Below are 18538 nucleotides of genomic sequence, written 5' to 3'. Positions count from 1 at the left end.
TAACTTAGGTACTTCTTCTGCTGAACATAGAAGCTCATTAAATATAGGAACAAAATTGTGTTCATCATTAAATATCTAATAAGATGCCTGGCATAGCACTGTGTGCAATAAATATTTGCAGATGAATACACACTATGATGGACACAGCTATGTATAATCCTCTAACCTCATTTCTCTTATTTCATGAGGGTTGGTCACTGGTTTACTCTCTGGATTACTAAAGATATGGATAGATCTCTTCTAGAGGAGAAATTATTATCAAAGGAGATGAACTCTGCAATGTGAATCTGCCCACACTGCAGGCGGATTCTTTACTGTCTGAGCCACCAGGGAAGCCCAAGAAACTGGAGTGGGTCGCCTACCCCTTACTCCAGGGAATCTTTCAGACCCAGGAATCAAATCAGGGTCTCCCACATTGCAGGCGGATTCTTTACCAGCTGAGCTATCAGGGAAGCCCATGAACTCTTTAGCCATTTGCAATTTAATTTCCACTAGGATATTAGTAGTCTTCTACTTAACTTATAATCATCTAATAATTAAATAATTTTATCTTTAACATATTAATCACTTTATAATTGTCAACCATACCAACTCGGCATTTGCTTTTTCTTTTTGCTTATGGTGATTTACAGAGTAAAATTACTTTTTTGAAAAAGGATTTTAAAATGTAATCAAATGTATACATTTTTCCCTTTTGGCCCATCCATTGCTTTTATACTTAAAAAGACATGATAAGCCTATCTCTTTTAATATTTTGCAGTATGAACCACTTGGAATTTATTCTGGGAAAAGAAGTACAGTGTATATTCTTAAAATTTTTTTAATTAATTCTATCTTGGCTGTGCTGGGCCTTTGTTGCTGCACGTGGGCTTTCTCTAGTTGTGGTGCTTGGGCTTCTCATTGTGGTGGCTTCTCCTGTTGTGGAGTATGGGCTCCAAGTGTGTGGACTTCAGTAGTTGCAGCACACGGGCTCTAGAGCACAGGCTCAGTAGTTGTAGGACACAGGCTTGGTTGCCTCACAGCATGTGGAATCTTCCTGGACCAGGAATTGAACCCATGTCCCCTGGAATGGCAGGTGGATTCTCAACCACTGGACTATAGGAGAAGTCCAGTTTACATTCTTTTATTCATTAGTCCTACCATTTACCTTCTTGGTGAGGAGATTGAAACTAAATAGGATCTAAGTGGTCCAGCAGCTCATCTTTTAACAAAGATTTATTGGTGCCGAACAATGAAAACATTCCTTTCCTCACTCTTATTTCTTGAGGCGTATCTTTAAAGGCTCTTCTATTGTCCTTAGATGTTCCTCATTTTAAACCTTTGCTTCAGTTTTCCAATCTATCCCTCTAGGGTTGTGACACTTCCTCATCTATGTCCATCACATATATAATGTATTCCATGCGCTTGACACGTTGTATATATTATACTAAAATATACTAAATTATATATTATACTAAATTCCTTCATGAATTCTCCATGCAGATACTTTGTGTTCTTTGTCAGAATCTTCACTTTCTCTTTCAATTTTATTTTTATTGTGTTATTTTTATCTTTAAAGTTTTTGTATTAAAATTTCAATCTCATGCAAATGATTTTCTTGGAGATCTACAGAGTCAACCTCATCTTTTTTTCTGGACTTTAAAACCATTTTCCTTGAGTCTGGGGCCCCCAGAGGAATACCCATCAGTCCTTTTCTATAAAAAATCCAAGTGCAGTCATCAGAACAAAGGAAAGTGTAGATACTTGCCTTTTCCTATGGGAGAAGCACCTCCATTCCACCCAACGCTCTTTTTTTTGCTTATAACTTTAATGGTTTTTTTAAATTAATTAATTTATTTTAATTGGAATCTAATTGCTTTACAATATTGTAGTGATTTTTGCCATACATCAGCCATGGGTGTACATGTGTCCCCCATCCTGAACCTCCCCTCCCACCTCCCTCCCCATCCCATCCCTCAGGTCCACCCAACACTCTTATCTCTGAGACACTGAAGCCAGAACTCCACCTGCCTAAGCATAGGTGTCATTTTCTTTCTTCTTTGCTCACTTCAAGGAGAACCCTGGAATGGTGGATGGGTTAGAAGGGTTCTTGCTGCTTCCTTTGCATGTTTTGTTTCTTTGGGTTTTATACCTTCCTAGTCACCTTTGAAGGATGTCTTCATGGACACCCGTGTTATAAACAGTTGTCAGTAAGAATAACACCTGAAAAAAAAGAACACCTTGAATCTGCTGAGAGAATCAGGCGGGGTCTTTCTGGCAGCAGGAGGGCTTCATCTCCTCCTCTGATAACAGACTGTGTGTTGCCCAGCAGTTCTTGTGGTCCCCGTCAATGTCAACATGGGGTACTGACTCCCCTAAACCTCCATTCCTCCACTGGCTCTGACGTGCCTTCCATCAGCTCTCTGTGGATGCTGACACATAACCAGGGCCCCAGGGACTCTGCTTTGTGAAGGCCTGGTACTTGCTCAGCACAGGGAATAGCTATCCAAAAGATACCCACCTGGCCCATCATCCCCTCCCACCTGGTCACAGTAATGAACAGCCTAGTATGAGTGGCAGAAAGTTGCAGCCTCACCAAGGCCATCCTGTGCCTGTAGGGGAGGGGAGTATGCATCATTGATGAAAACTGGATTCCATGCTGCAGGTCAGAAGGCATTGTCTCTCATCTGTCTGACAATGCTGATCAGACAAACGTTGCCTTCCCAAACTAGAGCCTTCTGTGCCAAGCAGAGTTCCACACACTGTGTGCGTTAACTTGATTATTCCTTTTGGCAGCCCCACGAGGTTGGCATGAGGGTGGTCTCCATTTCAGAGACTGGGGAGTGAGGCACAAGTTGATGAAGTTCTTGTGGGGTCACACCCAGCTAGCCTGTGGTGAAGCTGGGATAAGACACGAACCTTGGTGGTCCAGCCCCAGAGCCTTCCTCCCATCTTCTCTAAGTCCTGGCACAGTGACCTGGGGAGGACAGAGGCAGGGGAGGCTCGAGGCCTGGCATCAGAGCTACCAGACCAGGCTGGGAAATCACCCCCCCACCCCCCGCCCTGCCAACGGGGCAGAGAAAGCTTGTGCATCATCATCGAGCCTGGAAGAATGAGTGAAAGTCATGTCCATCTTTTCCTCAAACTAGTGACCTCCGAGAAAAAAGATGAAGCTTCCTTTGGTCACTGCTGTGTCTGCAGCTCCTGGCTCTGTGTGCAGTCTGGAGCAGGCAGGCAGGGATTGTCCTTTGGGGACGTGAGGGAAGAGAAAGTGGTTCTAGGCAAAAGAGACAGCATGGGCCGGGCCTGGAAGCAAGGGTGGCCCTCAGAGGAACAGAATTTAGAAGTCCAGGGCAGTTGAGTCCTGGACTTGGACTGGTCTTGGAATTGTGGGGATGGGGTTAGGGAGGAAGGAGAGCATTTAAAAAAAAAACAGGTCTGGTGAGATGAGGCCAGATTTCAGAGGGCTCATGATCCAGCATTCAGGTATTAGTCTCTCACAAGTGGTAACAACAGTGTGTAATCAACAAGAGATGTTTTACAACCACTTCAGGAATCTCCTTCTTGGGCCTTTATTCCCCGAGGCCTTCTATCCAGATCTTCTCAGGATCCTGCTGTCTGCACATCCCCACCTCTGTTCCCAGACATTCTCTGTCCAGACTTCCCAAGATTCCCTCTCATGTCGAAACTCCCAACTCACCTTCACTTATGAGAAAGCTCTATTCCTTTTGCCCAGCCCTCTCCAAATAATGATCATAATGATACAACATCAAATAGCGTGGAGTCTCCATGGATCTTCAAAGACTTTAGTTGTTCTGCTTGCAGAACCAAAGTTGTGTGGAAACAACTTTTTTTGGGTAGAAAGCAAAAGCTTGCCTGTAGGTGTGCTGTGAATGAGGTGAGTATGTGTTAATAGGTGTATTTTGGATAGACTAGCAGATTGAGATCTTGCTAATGTACTCAAAATGTTTGTCAAGAAAGTCATTGTCTTCGGAATATGCTCTGGCAGCAGCGAGAGCCAAGGGTGATGACCAGGTCACTATTATTCCAGTGTCCAGCTGGTTGGAATGTAATTCAGAAAGCACTACTGCCTTCCAGGAACCAGACGCCTCACCTGCACTTCCGTTCACGTCTGTGAACCAAATCATAGTATCTTCACTATTCCGTGGTCACTTAGAGGGTGTCTGGGCTTCCCTGGTGGCTCAGCTGGTAAAGAATCCACCTGCAATGCGGGAGACCTGGTTTCGAACCTTTGGTTGGAAGATCCCCTGGGGAAGGGAACAGCCACTCACTCCAGTATTCTGGCTTGGAGAATTCCACGGACAGTATAGTCCATGGTGTCGCAAAGAGTGGGACACAACTGAACGACTTTTATTTTCACTTTCTTTCACTTAGCGGGTGTCTGTCTGTGGTGCATAACCAGGGCCCATGCGTGCGGCTTTCCCAGTGTCCTTTTCATCCTGACTCTGTAGTTGGCTCTCAGACAGGAGAGTCTGATTGTCACACTCTGACCCTGGACTGAAGTGCCCCTCTTGGGCCTTGATCTTGTGGATCTGAGACACACCTGTCCGACCTCCATGTCTATAGCTTGTCCTCAGATTGCAGTGTCTTGTTGGAAGAGAAAAAAATGTCCCCTCCTTCCCTACATCTCACAACAGAGCTCTGGCTGGGAGCTCTTCCTCACTGGGATCACATGAGCCCTTCAGTGGACTGGCTGTCCTCTCCTTTGACTTTCTAAGTCTATCCCTCATTATCTCAACTTTATGCCCCAAGACTGATTATGAATTTTTTGACCCTCTCACCTGCAGCCCCATCTGGAGAGAATTGAAGTGATGGTCCAGGAGGAGTCGTGGCTTGATCACACACAGCAGTGGTCTGCAGGGTGGTAGAACTGGGGACTAAAATTGTCCACTTGTTACCAAGTCGGAGCTTGTACTGTTCGCTGCATGACAGTCTAATAAATCAAGAGATGAGTTGTTGGAGCAACGAACAGCCTTTATTCAGAAAGCCAGCAGATCAAAGAGATGGTGGACTCGTGTCAAAAAGAACCAGCTTGCTTTAATTAGAATTCAGGCTGCTTTTATACTGAAGGAGATGGGGTGTGGTTGGTTGTTGCCAACTTCCTGGTGTTGGAATCCTTTGGTCTTGCAGCTGTCACCATAGTTCTGGTCACAGTGTTCCTATAAACCTCCAACAAGATAAATGTTCTTCTCTATTTTGCAACTTTTTATCTCTATATGAATAGAAAAGTTATACCTTTAAAGGTCAGAGCCTTGAGAATGGGATGTCCTGTATATTTCAGACTGTAGGCAGCATTCTTTCAAGCAATAGAATACAAGGGTTAAATAAAAAGAAAGAGATCCAATATGGAGTCAGATTTCTTCTTCCCTATGACACACTGGGCCACGTCAGCTCTCTGTTGTCCCCAGCCCTTAGTGCTCCACAACACCATTACTTCTCTTCCTGCGTTACCAGAGAAAACCCAGTTTCCTTTTGGTGGAGGAGGAGAGACCCAGACAGCAGCATCACCACCACCACAATTTGCTTTCCAAAGATCCTCCAGTGAACCACTCACTACACTCATGACCTCATCAAATGCACACTTGCAGCGGGTCAAGCTTTGAAGAATGCTAGGTTGTTTCCGTTCTTATTACATTGCATTGCCATGTGAATTTGTTTCTAATAAAGACACACATTTAATCATTTTCACCTGGGTTTTATCAGTTCCGACTGTATTCAGCAGCCAAGAACCTCAAGGACACACACAGGTGTGTACCTCGGAGACTCATAGTAAAGACAGAGGTGAAATAATTTGCCAGAAGTCATGGAGCAAAGTCAGGACAAGGTTATTCTCCCTGAATCAGGCTTCTGCTATCTACTACCTGGTATCTCCTTTCTTTCCATTAGCTTCTTGATTTTAATATGATGTCACTTAAAGACAAAAATGGTAACCTTGAGATAAATCAGACAGAAGGAAAAATTATAATAAAAAGGACTATATACCTTTCACTTTTTCTTAAAGGTTATGGGCAGAGGCTCCTCATGCACTTTTACTATATTATAAATATAATATTACAATAGCTTATTATATCTGGTATTTCCATGGCACAGGTTAGATGTGGGTAGCAGATGGATGAATATTTTTTAACAACTTTTTAAAAAATTAATAATTTATTTATTTCTGGCTGTGCTTAGTCTTTGTTGCTGCGTGTGGGCTTCCTCTAGTTGCAGAGAACAGGGACTCTAGTTGCAGAGTTGCGGTGTGTGGGGTTCTTATTGCGGTGGCTTCTCTTGTGGCCCACGGGCTTAGTTGCCTCATAGTAGGTGATCTTCCTGGACCACGGATCAAACCCATGTCCCCTGCATTGGCAGGTGAATTCTTAACCACTGAACCGCCAAGGAAGTCCCAACGATGAATATTTTAAACAACTTTTAATTTGTTTAAAATCCTTTCTGTGAATTTATTTACTGTGGTGTTGACTTTCTTGAGGCCACTGTGGATGTGCTGTGTTTATTTGTCTCTTGGGTATGACAGCTTCATGATTCTGGAGATTCTGGGATCCTGTGACTTTCTGGTACTTAGGTGAGTCCCCGGTCTTCATTTGTCTGCACAGGAAACTGAAGGGATGTGACACACTGAGGTGACCCAAAGAGCAGATGCTCCAACAATGAGTTGCCCTGGGAACTTATCGTCATGAATCTGGAATTTCCTTCTGAGCCACAGAGGGGCCTGGGTCAGAGGGCAGATTGTGAGGTGCTGCTGTCATGCTTTCGGCATCCTCAGGATGCCCCATTCTTTATTGAATTTGTTACAGTATTGCGTCTGATTTATGTTTTGGTTTTTTGACCCTGTGGCATGTGGGATCTTAGTTCCCCAACCAGATATCGAACCCACACCCCTTGCATTGGAAGGTGAAGCATTAACCACTGGACTGCTAAGGAAGTTCTGATGATAACGTTTTAAAGGATAAGATTTCAGGGTGTTTGGAGGAGTACTGATAGTTTTCCTAAGTAAAGTGTGCTTTGAAAATGTTAATTCTTTGTTTCATGCAATTCCAATGAATCTTTAATATTTCTTATTTTATTGCCCCATAAAGTATTATCTCTAGAATGAGTATGAATTGCAACGTGGTAACTTACTAGGCACAGAATGAGTAGTCATGTGGTAACTGTGAACCTGGCTCTCCTCCCCCTCCCTACACTCTCCCCAGCCCCCAGTGTCTTAGTGATAACAGTTCCTGTATAAATTAATCTCAGGAAATATCATGGTAACATGTGTTAATTTATTTTAATTTTTTAAAAGCGTATGTTTTTCTGAATTCAGGATCTGTTACCCTACCATCATTGGCACAATATCATTAGTTTTCTATGAAAATATTATTAACAGCGGGACTAGGGTTATTTCTTTGTAGCGTGTATAGCATATACATTACTTGAAAAGTGACAAGAATAGGGCAGAGCGGACATCCAAGAAATGACTCAGAGAGGGAGAGAGGGGGCTGTTAGGCAGAGGAAAAGGTGATAATGAGAAGAATATTGAATCTGGGTTTACTTCATTTTGAATTTGAAGAGAAAATATTCCTAACGAAACATGTTTTCACATGATGAACTCAGTACCTGGTACCTCTTCATGTAAAGCTCTTCAAAATCACCCTTTGGGGGAGTTTGTCGTCGCTGCTTAGGTAGTTGCTTTTCAGTAACACCCTGCAGAGGAGACCCCTCTGTCATATTGGGACAGACCCCCTCTGCCATCAGGAATATGTCAGGCTCTGGTGGATGGAGGCCCTCAAACACAGATACTTCTAGTCCCCCACTTCACATTCTGTGTTCCTTGAACCTCTTCTGGTCACAGTCAGGTTCCCTCCTGCAGGGAAAGAACGTGGGAGACCTTCAGTCTTAAGAGTTCTAATGTCTGTGACCATTGTAATTCTCATTTGTACATTAATTAGTGTGACTTGGTATGTTAAAAATCATAGAAAATTGGTACAAATGAACTTATTTACAAAACAGAAATTGAGTCACAGATGTAGAAAAAACAAACTTATGGTTACCAAGGGGTGGGAAGAGATAAATTGGGAGATTGGGATTCACGTCTACACACTATTATATGTAAAATAGATAACTAGTAAAGACCTACTGTACAGCACAGGGAACTCCATTCGGTGCTCTGTAATGAGCTGTATGGGAGTGGAGTCTAGAAGAGGGTAGATGTATGTATGGCTGATTTGCTTTGCTGTACATCAGAAACTAATACAACATTGTAAATTAACCAAACTCTAATTAAAAATTAATTTTAATATCTCACAGGCAATCTAAAATGAATTTGCTGAGAAGGAACCCTCTCAAGCTCCATTTCCTGTAGCTGACCTCAAGCAGAGTCCTTCATTTTTCCAGATAAAGTTTCTTTTTTACATTTTTTAAATGAAAAAGAAAAAAAGATGTGAGGTCATATTTGGGTGGGGGTGGAGGTCCACCCATAACCCTACTCCCCCAGCACATCAATTATTTGATTTTTGCCTCTTAATTCCTACAATTTTATTGGCTACCTTTATAGTACACATTTCATATTCTGCTGTGTTCACTTAAGCTTGTATCATACATGCATTTCCATGTTTGTGCGTAGTTTTCATGATTCACTGTGTCTTAACAGCAAAGTTGGATAAATGGAGCGGACACCTTATTTCCAAAATAACACTATTCTGTGTATCCTTTGGCATCACAGTGCACTTGGCAGGCATCTGTTTGGTATAGAATTGTTCTGTAACAAGTCGATTCATGGCTGGAGAGGTAGCCAGCTGACATCTGCAAGAAGCCTTGTTCTCCGAAAGGATTTCCTTTGAGGGTGATGCCAGCCCTCCAGTTGTGCCCGAGCAGCTGAAAATGAGAACAAGGAAAGCAGTATTAGTTTGCAATTGTTAGTATTCAGAAGAAAACTTCACTGTGCCTGGGAAGCCAGACAAAACTACAGATGTCCAGCCACTCTCTCTATGTACACACCCAGGATGACAAACCTTTTCTCAGCTGATGATGAAAGCAGGATGCTCCTATTTTCCATCCATGTGGAACAACAAACAGGTCTCCTTTTTGAGGAAAAAAAGAGCCACAGCTGTGCTGTCAAAAGAAAGTTGTGCTTTCAAAAACATGATGATTCAAAGCTGAGTTTCTGTTTAGACTCACTTCTCTGTGCAGATTTTTCTCAGGGGCAGTTTGCCTTCCAAAAGGGAAAGTGAAGTCGCTCAGTCATGTCCAACTCTTTGCAGCTCCATGGACTGTAGCCCACCAGGCTCCTCCACCCATGGAATTTTCCAAGCAAGAATACTGGAGTGGGTTGCCATTTCCTTCTCCAGGGGATCTTCCTGACCCAGGGATCGAACCCAGGTCTCCCACATTGCAGGCAGATGCTTTACCGTCTGAGCCACCAGGGAACCAAATTCCCTATTAGAATAGGGAGTATGCTTGTAAATCCCCAAGATTTAGTAGTAAGATTTTTGTTTAAGGGAAGAATGAAGTTGGAAGATCCTTGGGTAGATCTTAACATCTGAATGTACAGCTACTTCTTTAAATGTCTGAGCAGATAAGATGAGATGCAGGGAATGGAATTGTATGTTGCAGATGAAAATGAGACTCAGGTATGAGAGTCTCAGACTTTAGATATGGGTATGAACTCAGAGTCATGTAACACTTCGCAAGTTTGGAAATATTTTGAGAAAAATGATAAGGCTACCTCTTCTTTATGGCTGTGAGTAGAACTTCATTTGATATAGTAATGTCTCTTGGATACCGATTTTCCTTTGTTTTTATACAACTTAATAGAATGTGAGTAAGTTAACTCAAGAACATGTTTATACCCTTAACCGTTTACCATAAAAAGAAGTTCAAAACTTTGTGTTTTATATATGGAAAGGACAAACAGAATTTCTTAAAATTCCTTAAAATTGTCCTTAGCTTTGAAGTTGCTGTATAATACAAGGAGCTCAACCTGGTGCTCTGTGACAGCCTAGAGGGATGGGATGGGATGGCAGGGGTGGGAGAGAGGATCCAGAGAGAGGAGATATATGTATACTTATGACTGATTCACGCTGTTGTATGGCAGAAACCAATACAACATTGTGAAGCAATTATCTGCCAATTAAAATAAATTTAAAAATTAAAAAATGTTGTCCTCACCCTTCAGAAAATTTTCTCAAACCACTAATATTAATAAATGTTTTTAAAGGAATTCCAAAATAATATTCAAGATGGTTGTAGCACTCGCCTCCCTAGAACTCCCTCTCTGTTGACCTTGAGTTCATCCTAATAAGAACTGAATTGCTGAATATCTAAAATGTTATCCAAAATGCCTGTGCAGTTGCTGTCAGCTGCCCTATTGAAACATGAACATTTTGGGTGCTCTTTTTTGTTAAAAGAATCATTTATACATTTTGGTATGGCAGCATATATTTAAGCATAACTTAAAATTATAGTAGCTTTCTTTGAACTTAGATTGGGCAATGATTGAAATGAAGCTGATGGATTTTTTTTCCAGCCAAGTTTTTTATTCACTTTGTAAAAGTTTTCCTTTTTAAAAAATTGAGATATAGTTGGCTTATAAGATTATATTCAGGGATGCAGCATAATTTCATATCTGTATATATTGTTAAGTGATCACCGGAATAAGTCTAGTTAACATCTATATAAGTTACAAAATTTTTTTCTTGTGATGAGAACTTTTGATATTTGCTGTCTTAGCAACTCTCAAATATACAATATTGTATTATTCATTATAGTCAACAGACTGTACAGTACATACCCAAGTCTTATTTATTTTAACTGGAAGCTTGTACTTTTTGACCACCTTCACCCAATTTTCACTCCCCCTCCACCCCCATTCTCCTGTTTCTGGCAGCCACCAACATGTTCTCAGTATCTTGGAGTTCATTGCTTTTTGGTTTCATTGGTTCATTTTAGATTCACATATAAGTGAGATCATACAGTATTTTTTTCTGTCTGACTTATTTTACTTAGCATAATGCTCTACAACTCCATCCACGTTGTCATAAATGGCTAGATTTCCTTTCTTATGGCTGAATCATATTCTTATGAATAACTATGAGTGATAATATGACTTGATGGAAGCATGAATAATACTGTGACTTGGTTGGCTTCTTTGGAGGAAGGAAAAAGAATTCTATTGTAGGAATAGACAACAGCTTTGCACATGCCAGGGAAGGAGCCGGGTTGGGCAAGGAGAGAAGAGGCTGTCTTCTCCATGTTTCCTGGAGAAAGCGCTCCTGAGAACATACTGTGATGCCCATGAAGTGATGCAAGGGCAGAATCAGTCCATGTTCATCCTTCCTTTGGGTCTGCATGACATGGCTGATAGCTGGGGGAAGAGAAGGTGGCTTCAGTGGGGGCTACAGTCATATGTAAAGCCAAAGACTGGAAAGAATCTTGGAGTCTTCTGGTCCAGGCAGCTGTGTTGGGGTGGTTCATATTCACTTGTGAGCATAGTTGTTATCTTTTCAGGAATTCTGTGCTCCAGTTGTAAAACATAGCCATTATTAACACTAAATTATATAAAGTTACAGTTAAATAAATTATGTTAAAACAAAGTTAATACATGCTATAATAACTAAATAAATCAATTTAACATGTCCTAATTATTTTACCGGCCTTTGCTAGCATCTCCATTCTTGAAGTGGTATGTATTAGGCTTTTCTTGTTTTGTTTCTACTTACTAGATTACTGGTTTATTGTTGTTGTTCTTACCACTGAGATTCTTTACCACTGAGCCACCTGGAAAGCCCCACTGGTTTATTGTAAAAGGATGAAGCCCAGGAACAGCCTGATAGAAGAAATGCATAGGGAAGTTATGGGGGAGAGGCACGGAGCTTCCCTGCCCTCCCCCAGCATCATTCTACCTGGAGGTGGTGTGTTTTGTCTCTGTCTGTTAGAAACACTCTGCGTGTTGTCCTGACAGTTGCTTGAAATCAGACATGGTGAAGCTTCTTGGAACAGCAAAAGTCTTTTGGTTAGAGTGGTGGCTGTCTAACATCTCCCAGAAAGCTTGGTCTTCAGAGGATTTCCTTTGAGGATGATGCGAGGGCTCCAGAAATGCTACAAATTTGGAAGCATTCTGAAAGCTTTTTCCTTCCAGAAAACTGGTTGTTAAACATTTACCATTGCCCCCAGTGGGCCCACCCACTCGTTTTAATACCTGAGATTGGGGTGCAGAGATGAACAGAGGCTTGTTCAAAGTCCTGCAGCCAATAACCAGCAGGGTGAAGACTTGACTTGGTCTCCTGGTGCCTGCCAAGGTGCTCTTTCTATTATACAGATATGTTTTTGGTGAAAGGCACAAGGGTCAGAGGTCAAGTTCAGAGGTCAAGTTCCACTGTGAACTTTTATCTCCAAGGTTCCTGTAACATAAGTGATAGCTCTGTAGGGACTAGAGTCATACATGAGGAGAGGAGATGATTAACACAGAAATCAAGTTCAGTTGCCAGTGGGGTGGTCATTTGCTCCCTGTGATCAAATAGGGGAACTAGTTGGAGGTGGCAGAGACCAGATACTGAACTGTGACCCTAATGCACAGTGATAAAATTATTGAAGAATGACTCAAGAATAAAGAACTATTACCACCTGATATTATGTTATATATGAATTTGCATTTATTTTACATCTCCCCCATAAGAATGTAACCTCCATGAGGACAGGGACCTAGTCTTGTGTGTCACTATGCGCCAGCTCCCAAAATAGTGCCTAGCACATAGACAATGCTCAATAAATATTTTTGAATGAATGAATGAACCAGTCCTGCCATTTCTTGGCCTTACAGTCTCCAGCTCCCAGGGGAGATTTTGCCCAGAGGAATGTGCCTGCTGGCATCCAGCATGGGGATCCTCTAACCCTGTGAAAGGCCACTAGACTCTTGGTGACCATCATTTGTCTTTCTTCTTAGATGACGGAGGGCCGTCGATGTCAAGTACATCTTCTTGATGACCGGAAGCTGGAACTCCTAGTTCAGGTAAATGACTCTTGGCCAACTTTCTAAGTTTTTTCTGCGACTGATGCAGTTCAGATACTGATTCAGCTGAAGCGTGGGTGAGAAAATAAATCATTTTAAAATCTCTATTAAAATCTCTGAGAGAAGGTTGGGGCATACCGTGGTGTGTGTGTGTGTGTGTGTGTGTGTGTGCATGCGTGCGTGCTTTTGTTCCTTCTGCTTCTTTGTACAGGACTCCTAAGGCATTCAAGGCCAGATAATAATAGATCAAACCTATTGTTACAAATCTCTAGAAAAGGAAATTCCACAACTTCCATTAGCTAATCTGTCTGAATGGAAGGAATTAACTATAGTATAACCTAGACAACTCTTGCTACAAGTAAGACTGATTTTGTCATCTTCTGTGCTCAAGTTACAGAAAACAGTTCATTATTTTCAAGTTAAGCCTTCATAGGTGTGAAGAAAGAAGAGCAATCTGCTGGCTCTGTCTTCTCTCTAAAGGCTGAGTAACCCCAGCTCCCTCCCAGAGGTCATCATTGCCGTCACTGTTGACCGTCTATATGTTAGTTGACACACAGGAAATCATTTATTCCCAAACTAAGAACTTATCCATGGCAGAGAAGTTAGAGCAGGCATTAGAATCATGGACCCTGGTTTTGTTCAGCTTCAAAAAATATGTGTCATTGTTTTACTCAGAGCGCTAAAGATGGTGAAGTTTCCAAGCGTGATTTAAAGAACTTAATTCCAAATCTGTTGTTCACCTCCAACTTTTCTAACCATATTTGCTTAATATTCTCCAGTGTCTATCATATTCTTAGGGCAGTGCTCCTTAACCTCCATCATATTTGCCTTGGAGATGCTGAAGTTCATCAGTGGGTTGAAACAATCCCCACGTGCTCATTCACAAGGGAAAACAATGCTCCCGTGGGGAGATTTACATAGAGGCACTCGGATCTCATGTTCCCGTGTACGTGCTGCTGGGATTTGAAAATGTTCAAACTGCTAACTTAAAGAGGGACTACTTTTAATAAGATTTCAGTTTTAAAGGTGTTACAAATGCAGTGTAGGAAAGAGAGAAACCGTGGGAAGAAGCTCAAAACCACAAATAACAGTTCAATTCCTGTTCTCATTTTGGTAGATTTCTTTCCAGCACTTTTCATATTTATATTTCTTACATAGTTGCAATCATGTGTGACTAATTCTCTGTATTTTCTTTTTTCACTTAGTGTTGTCTTTCATTAGCCTTTTCTAAGTTACTGCAAATTGTCATCTTTGTGAATAGCTGCATAAATTCCAGAAATGGATATTCTGTTAGTATTGAGTCACTTACTCATTTAGGTCCGTTGAAGGTTTCTTTCCAATTTTGCCACTATTAAATTTTTACTATTACTACTAAATGCTGTGATTAATTTATCTACTCTTGTACTGTTCTAGTGTTTTGGATTACGTCCTTGTTAGACTAGATTCGGAGGACCACAGGCTTATTAAGTGGTGAAACTTTGGCTTGGATTGGAGGGTGGGGCAGTGGATGAGACTATAAAGTGAGCAAGATCTCTTCAGTTAGCAGCATCACAAACTAATAAAGCAGTTGGAACTTTAAATGGTTAAGAGTCAACTTGAGATGCTGAGAGTTGAGTGGTCTGGTGTGTTTTAGATGCTTTTTAATATCAGCTCTTAGAGGCTTAGAAAGCAGTTACCCTCTTAAACAGGAAATTACACCTCAGTGGCAGTGAAATGACAATTGGTTGGCCAATTTGCTCTGGGGAATTACGGTTGGGGGCATCTGAAGTAGTCTCAAGTCACTGAAAAGAGATGCAATTACTGATGTGCAGCAGTTTTGGAAACGGCGTTTTCAACCATTTACCATCAAGAAAATGTTGAATTGGACCAAATAAGAGAAGTTCATACTCTTCCCATCCCTTTTCAGAACATGCTTCAAATGCTATTCCCTCTTCCTGGAACACTCCTTCCCATGCCCTCACCTCTGTCCCTGGATGGTTTCTGTTAAGCTTTCAGTTCCCAGATTCGAAGACACTTTTCCCTCTAAGACTTTCCTTGTCCCCCAAGGTCTGGGTCTTACCGTTACCCAACCAAACTTGGGTCTGCTCACCCACACACAGTAAAGCTGGTTGCTGAAACCAGATTGTGGTGAAGGGAAGTTCGGCATTTATTGCAGGTACTAAGAGCTTTCCTGTGGCTCAGCTGGTAAAGAATCCACCTGCAATGCAGGAGACCTGGCTTCAATCCCTGGGTTGAGAAGATAGCCTATAGAAGGGAAAGGCTACCCACTCCAGTATTCTGGCCTGGAGAATTCCATGGACTGTATAATCTATAGGGTCGCAAAGAGTTGGACATGACTGAGTGACTTTCACTCACCAAGATAGAAGTCCAGGCAGCTAATGCTTGAAAGGCCTGAACACCCCAAGGGCTTTCAGGGAATGGCTTTTAAACACATGGTGAGGTTGTGATCAACGTATGGACTTTCTTCTGATTGGTTTGTAGTGAGGTAATTGGAAGTCAGCATCATCAGCTTTCTGGTTCCAGCCAGTCTGGGTTCTTGGTGTTTGTGGTCAGCATAGAGTTAACTTCTTCCACCTGGTGAGGGGGTGGGTTAGTATCTACAGAGCAACTCGAAGGCTATGGCTCAGAATATTATCTGTGGTCCTTAGGTCCTTGACATTGTTTAATGGCTGAGCTATTATTATTTTGTCTTGCTTATTTCCTTTGTTTCTGTATTTTCTCACTTCTGTGATTAAATTTACTTTCTGGAACTTCGAGAAGGCTAAAGTTCTTCTATAAATAAGAGGCAGGCAGAGGACATGGTGGAGGGAGGGTGTCTGTCCTGGGAAGACCCCTGGCTGACAGTCCTGCTCAGTGACATTAACTTTCACCCTTGCCCCTGAGGTTTCCCTCTTACTGTCACAACTCATCACAACTCACTGCCATGGCCTGTTGACTTGGCATTTCCCAGAGCCATCAACAGTGTGAGGGCTGGGTCTGTGTCATGATCACTATGTAGCCCCAGCACCCAGCCCAGGGCCTGGCACATAGGTCACTAAATAAATCCTTGTGAATGAAAGAATGGGCAAATCCTAAGATACTCTGGAAGTACCTCCCCCAAAGGACCGTAGAACCAATTGCTTTGAGTTTAGCACCAAAAAAAAAAAAAAAAATAGGAAGCAACCTTAATGTCTATCGACAAATGAATGGATAAAGATGTTGTACACATATACAAAGGAATGTTACTCAGCCATAAAAAAGAAGAAAATGATGTCATTTGCAGTGACATGGACGGAGACTGTCATACTGAGTAGTAAGTCAGAGAAAGACAAATATATAATATCACTTGTATGTGGAATCTAAAAAAAAAAATGTTACCAATGAACTTATCTACAAAACAGAAATATAGTCACAGATGTGGAAAACAAACTTCTGGTTGCCAAGGGGGGAAGGGATAAATTGGGAGATTGGGATTGATATATACAAACTGCTACATATAAAATGGATAGCTAATAAGGATCTACTGTATAGCACAGGAAACTCTACTGAATGAATACTCTGTAATGATCTATATCGGGCTTCCTTAATGACTTAGATGGTAAAAACTCTGCCTGTGATGCAGGAGACCCAGGTTCAAACGTGAGCTGGGAAGATCCCCTGGAAAAAGGAATGGCAAACCACTCCAGTATTCTTGAGAGGAGAATTCCATGGACAGAGGTGTTTGGCAGGCTACAATCCATTGGGTCACAAAGAGTCAGACACAACTGAGCAGCAACACTTTCACTTTCAGTGACCTATATGGGAAAAGAATCTTAAAAAGAATGGATATATGTATATGTATAACTGATTTCACTTTGCTGTACAGCAGAAACTAACATACATAATGGTATAAATCTATACTCCAATAAAATTAATTTTAGAAATATGAAGAAGAAGAAGATGGTTGTTTTGAGACATTAGTCTGCTATATTCTTGGTCAGCCTGCTTTCCAAATAAAATTGTATTCCTTGCCTCAGGAAAAAAAAAATGAGGAAGAAATGATTCTAAACTCTCATATATTATTACAATATGAGTTTCAACAGAACTTGGAGAAACAAGGTTGGACAAAAACCAACTGAAATATATGACTTTTCTTTGTATCCTACAAACTACTGTAGCCCAGGATTGTACTCTTGACAGAAGCTCTAGGGTATTCCCTATTCTCGAATTCACTGGGACCCATTTCTAAGTTTTTAACAGCATAAAATATTTTGACTTGGAACCCTTTTTGTAACAGCTTCATAGACTGAGAACCTTGTAAGTTGCTTAGTCACCAGTATTATGCATATTAAATGCTAAAGTTTTTGCCGTTAAGAACAGTTCCAGAATATTTGTAATAAGCTGTAGACTGAGCAGTACCCTTCCTAATCTTTTGATCTGGTGGGGAAGGGTGGATGTTTCTTACACTGACCTCACAGGGGTTATAAGATGGAGAGGCAAGTTTGAAGGAAATGGTCATCTCTCACAAAGATGAAAACAGGTTTACACACAAGGATGAATGAATGAAGGGCATTGATAATAGCAACAGACATGGGAGGCGCAGCTTTTCAGCCACTAAAGATTAGGGTAAGAGACTCATCCAAGGCTAGACCACAGACCTTCAGAAGCAGCACAGTTTCCAACAGCACAAGTGGTAGAACACTGGGCTAACAGAGAATCAACATGTAACCAGAATTGCTTTGTATTGGAAGGATGCTGGTAATCAGACAACTGCACCTGTGCAGACCTGGCCACTGTGATGGAAGCATTATGGCCATAATCCCCACATTGAAGGCTTATTACAAAGCCCTTTTGAGATTGCCAAGTGGAATCTGCACTTCCAAGTTCCTGATGGTGTTGAGTAAATCCCACATTACATGTACAGGGGAAAGAACAGAGGTCAAGAATTCACATACAGGGATATTAATATTCAGAAGGCTCATCCCTCAATCCACAAGCAGGTTCCTGACACCCATGACATGACCATGTGATGCCCTAAGTCACTGAATTGCACTTACAGACAGCTGGAACCATACTGTGACACAAAGCTGTGATTTAGTAGCAAGTCAGCCCTTCAGCCTTGGTCATCACTGTGTGAACTTTGTCCAGCCACAACACACTCGCATTCAACAGAGTCAATGGCATTTTCTCCATTGCACCAAATTGTTTCCACCTTTTAGAAACGTACTTGAAAAAGCCTGCATAAAAATACAAGAGGCCACCATCATGGACTTTTCTCAACCAACCTCTTGATATTTCTATAACCAGGCAGGAGGGTGCCATGCTTGTTTTGTATTAAACTGAACTTCTCGCATCTGGCCTTCATATAGTTATTCCTTTAAAATGACTTTCTTCACTTTTTTCTGATCTGAATGTGTATTTAAGGGAACATTTTGGAAGCAAAGAAAGAGAAAGGAGCTTTACCCTTAGTGAGAATCATTTCAATAAGACAGGAATTTCCTGACAGTGAGGGTCAGTGGGTGGAGGACTGGAAGCTGTTAATGGGAAGATTCCGGGCTCTTTCTCTTGGGTTTCTTAACACAGTAGATTTTCACT

At 41.6% G+C, this 18538-nt stretch overlaps 1 protein-coding gene across 14 annotated transcripts in view; it reads left to right on the top strand.

The window, feature by feature from the left end:
- Nucleotides 1-18538, top strand: part of FRMD4A (FERM domain containing 4A) — an 845860-nt gene that overhangs the window by 609871 nt on the left and 217451 nt on the right. For all 14 annotated transcript variants that reach the window (XR_014072374.1, XM_081553514.1, XM_081553513.1 and 11 more), the window contains one exon: nucleotides 12920-12985. Coding sequence is in view for 13 of the 14 variants with exons in the window: in XM_081553514.1 (XP_081409640.1) it covers nucleotides 12920-12985 (66 nt within the window). In the remaining variant the exon portion in view is untranslated. The remainder of the gene's footprint in view (nucleotides 1-12919; nucleotides 12986-18538) is intronic.

Source organism: Giraffa tippelskirchi, chromosome 13, assembly GCF_054371585.1.
Source record: "Giraffa tippelskirchi isolate mGirTip1 chromosome 13, T2T-mGirTip1v1.2.pri, whole genome shotgun sequence".
In the NCBI taxonomy this organism is placed as follows: domain Eukaryota; kingdom Metazoa; phylum Chordata; class Mammalia; order Artiodactyla; family Giraffidae; genus Giraffa; species Giraffa tippelskirchi.
Note: the sequence above shows the minus strand (reverse complement) of the source record. Positions and strands in the feature narration are given on the sequence as shown.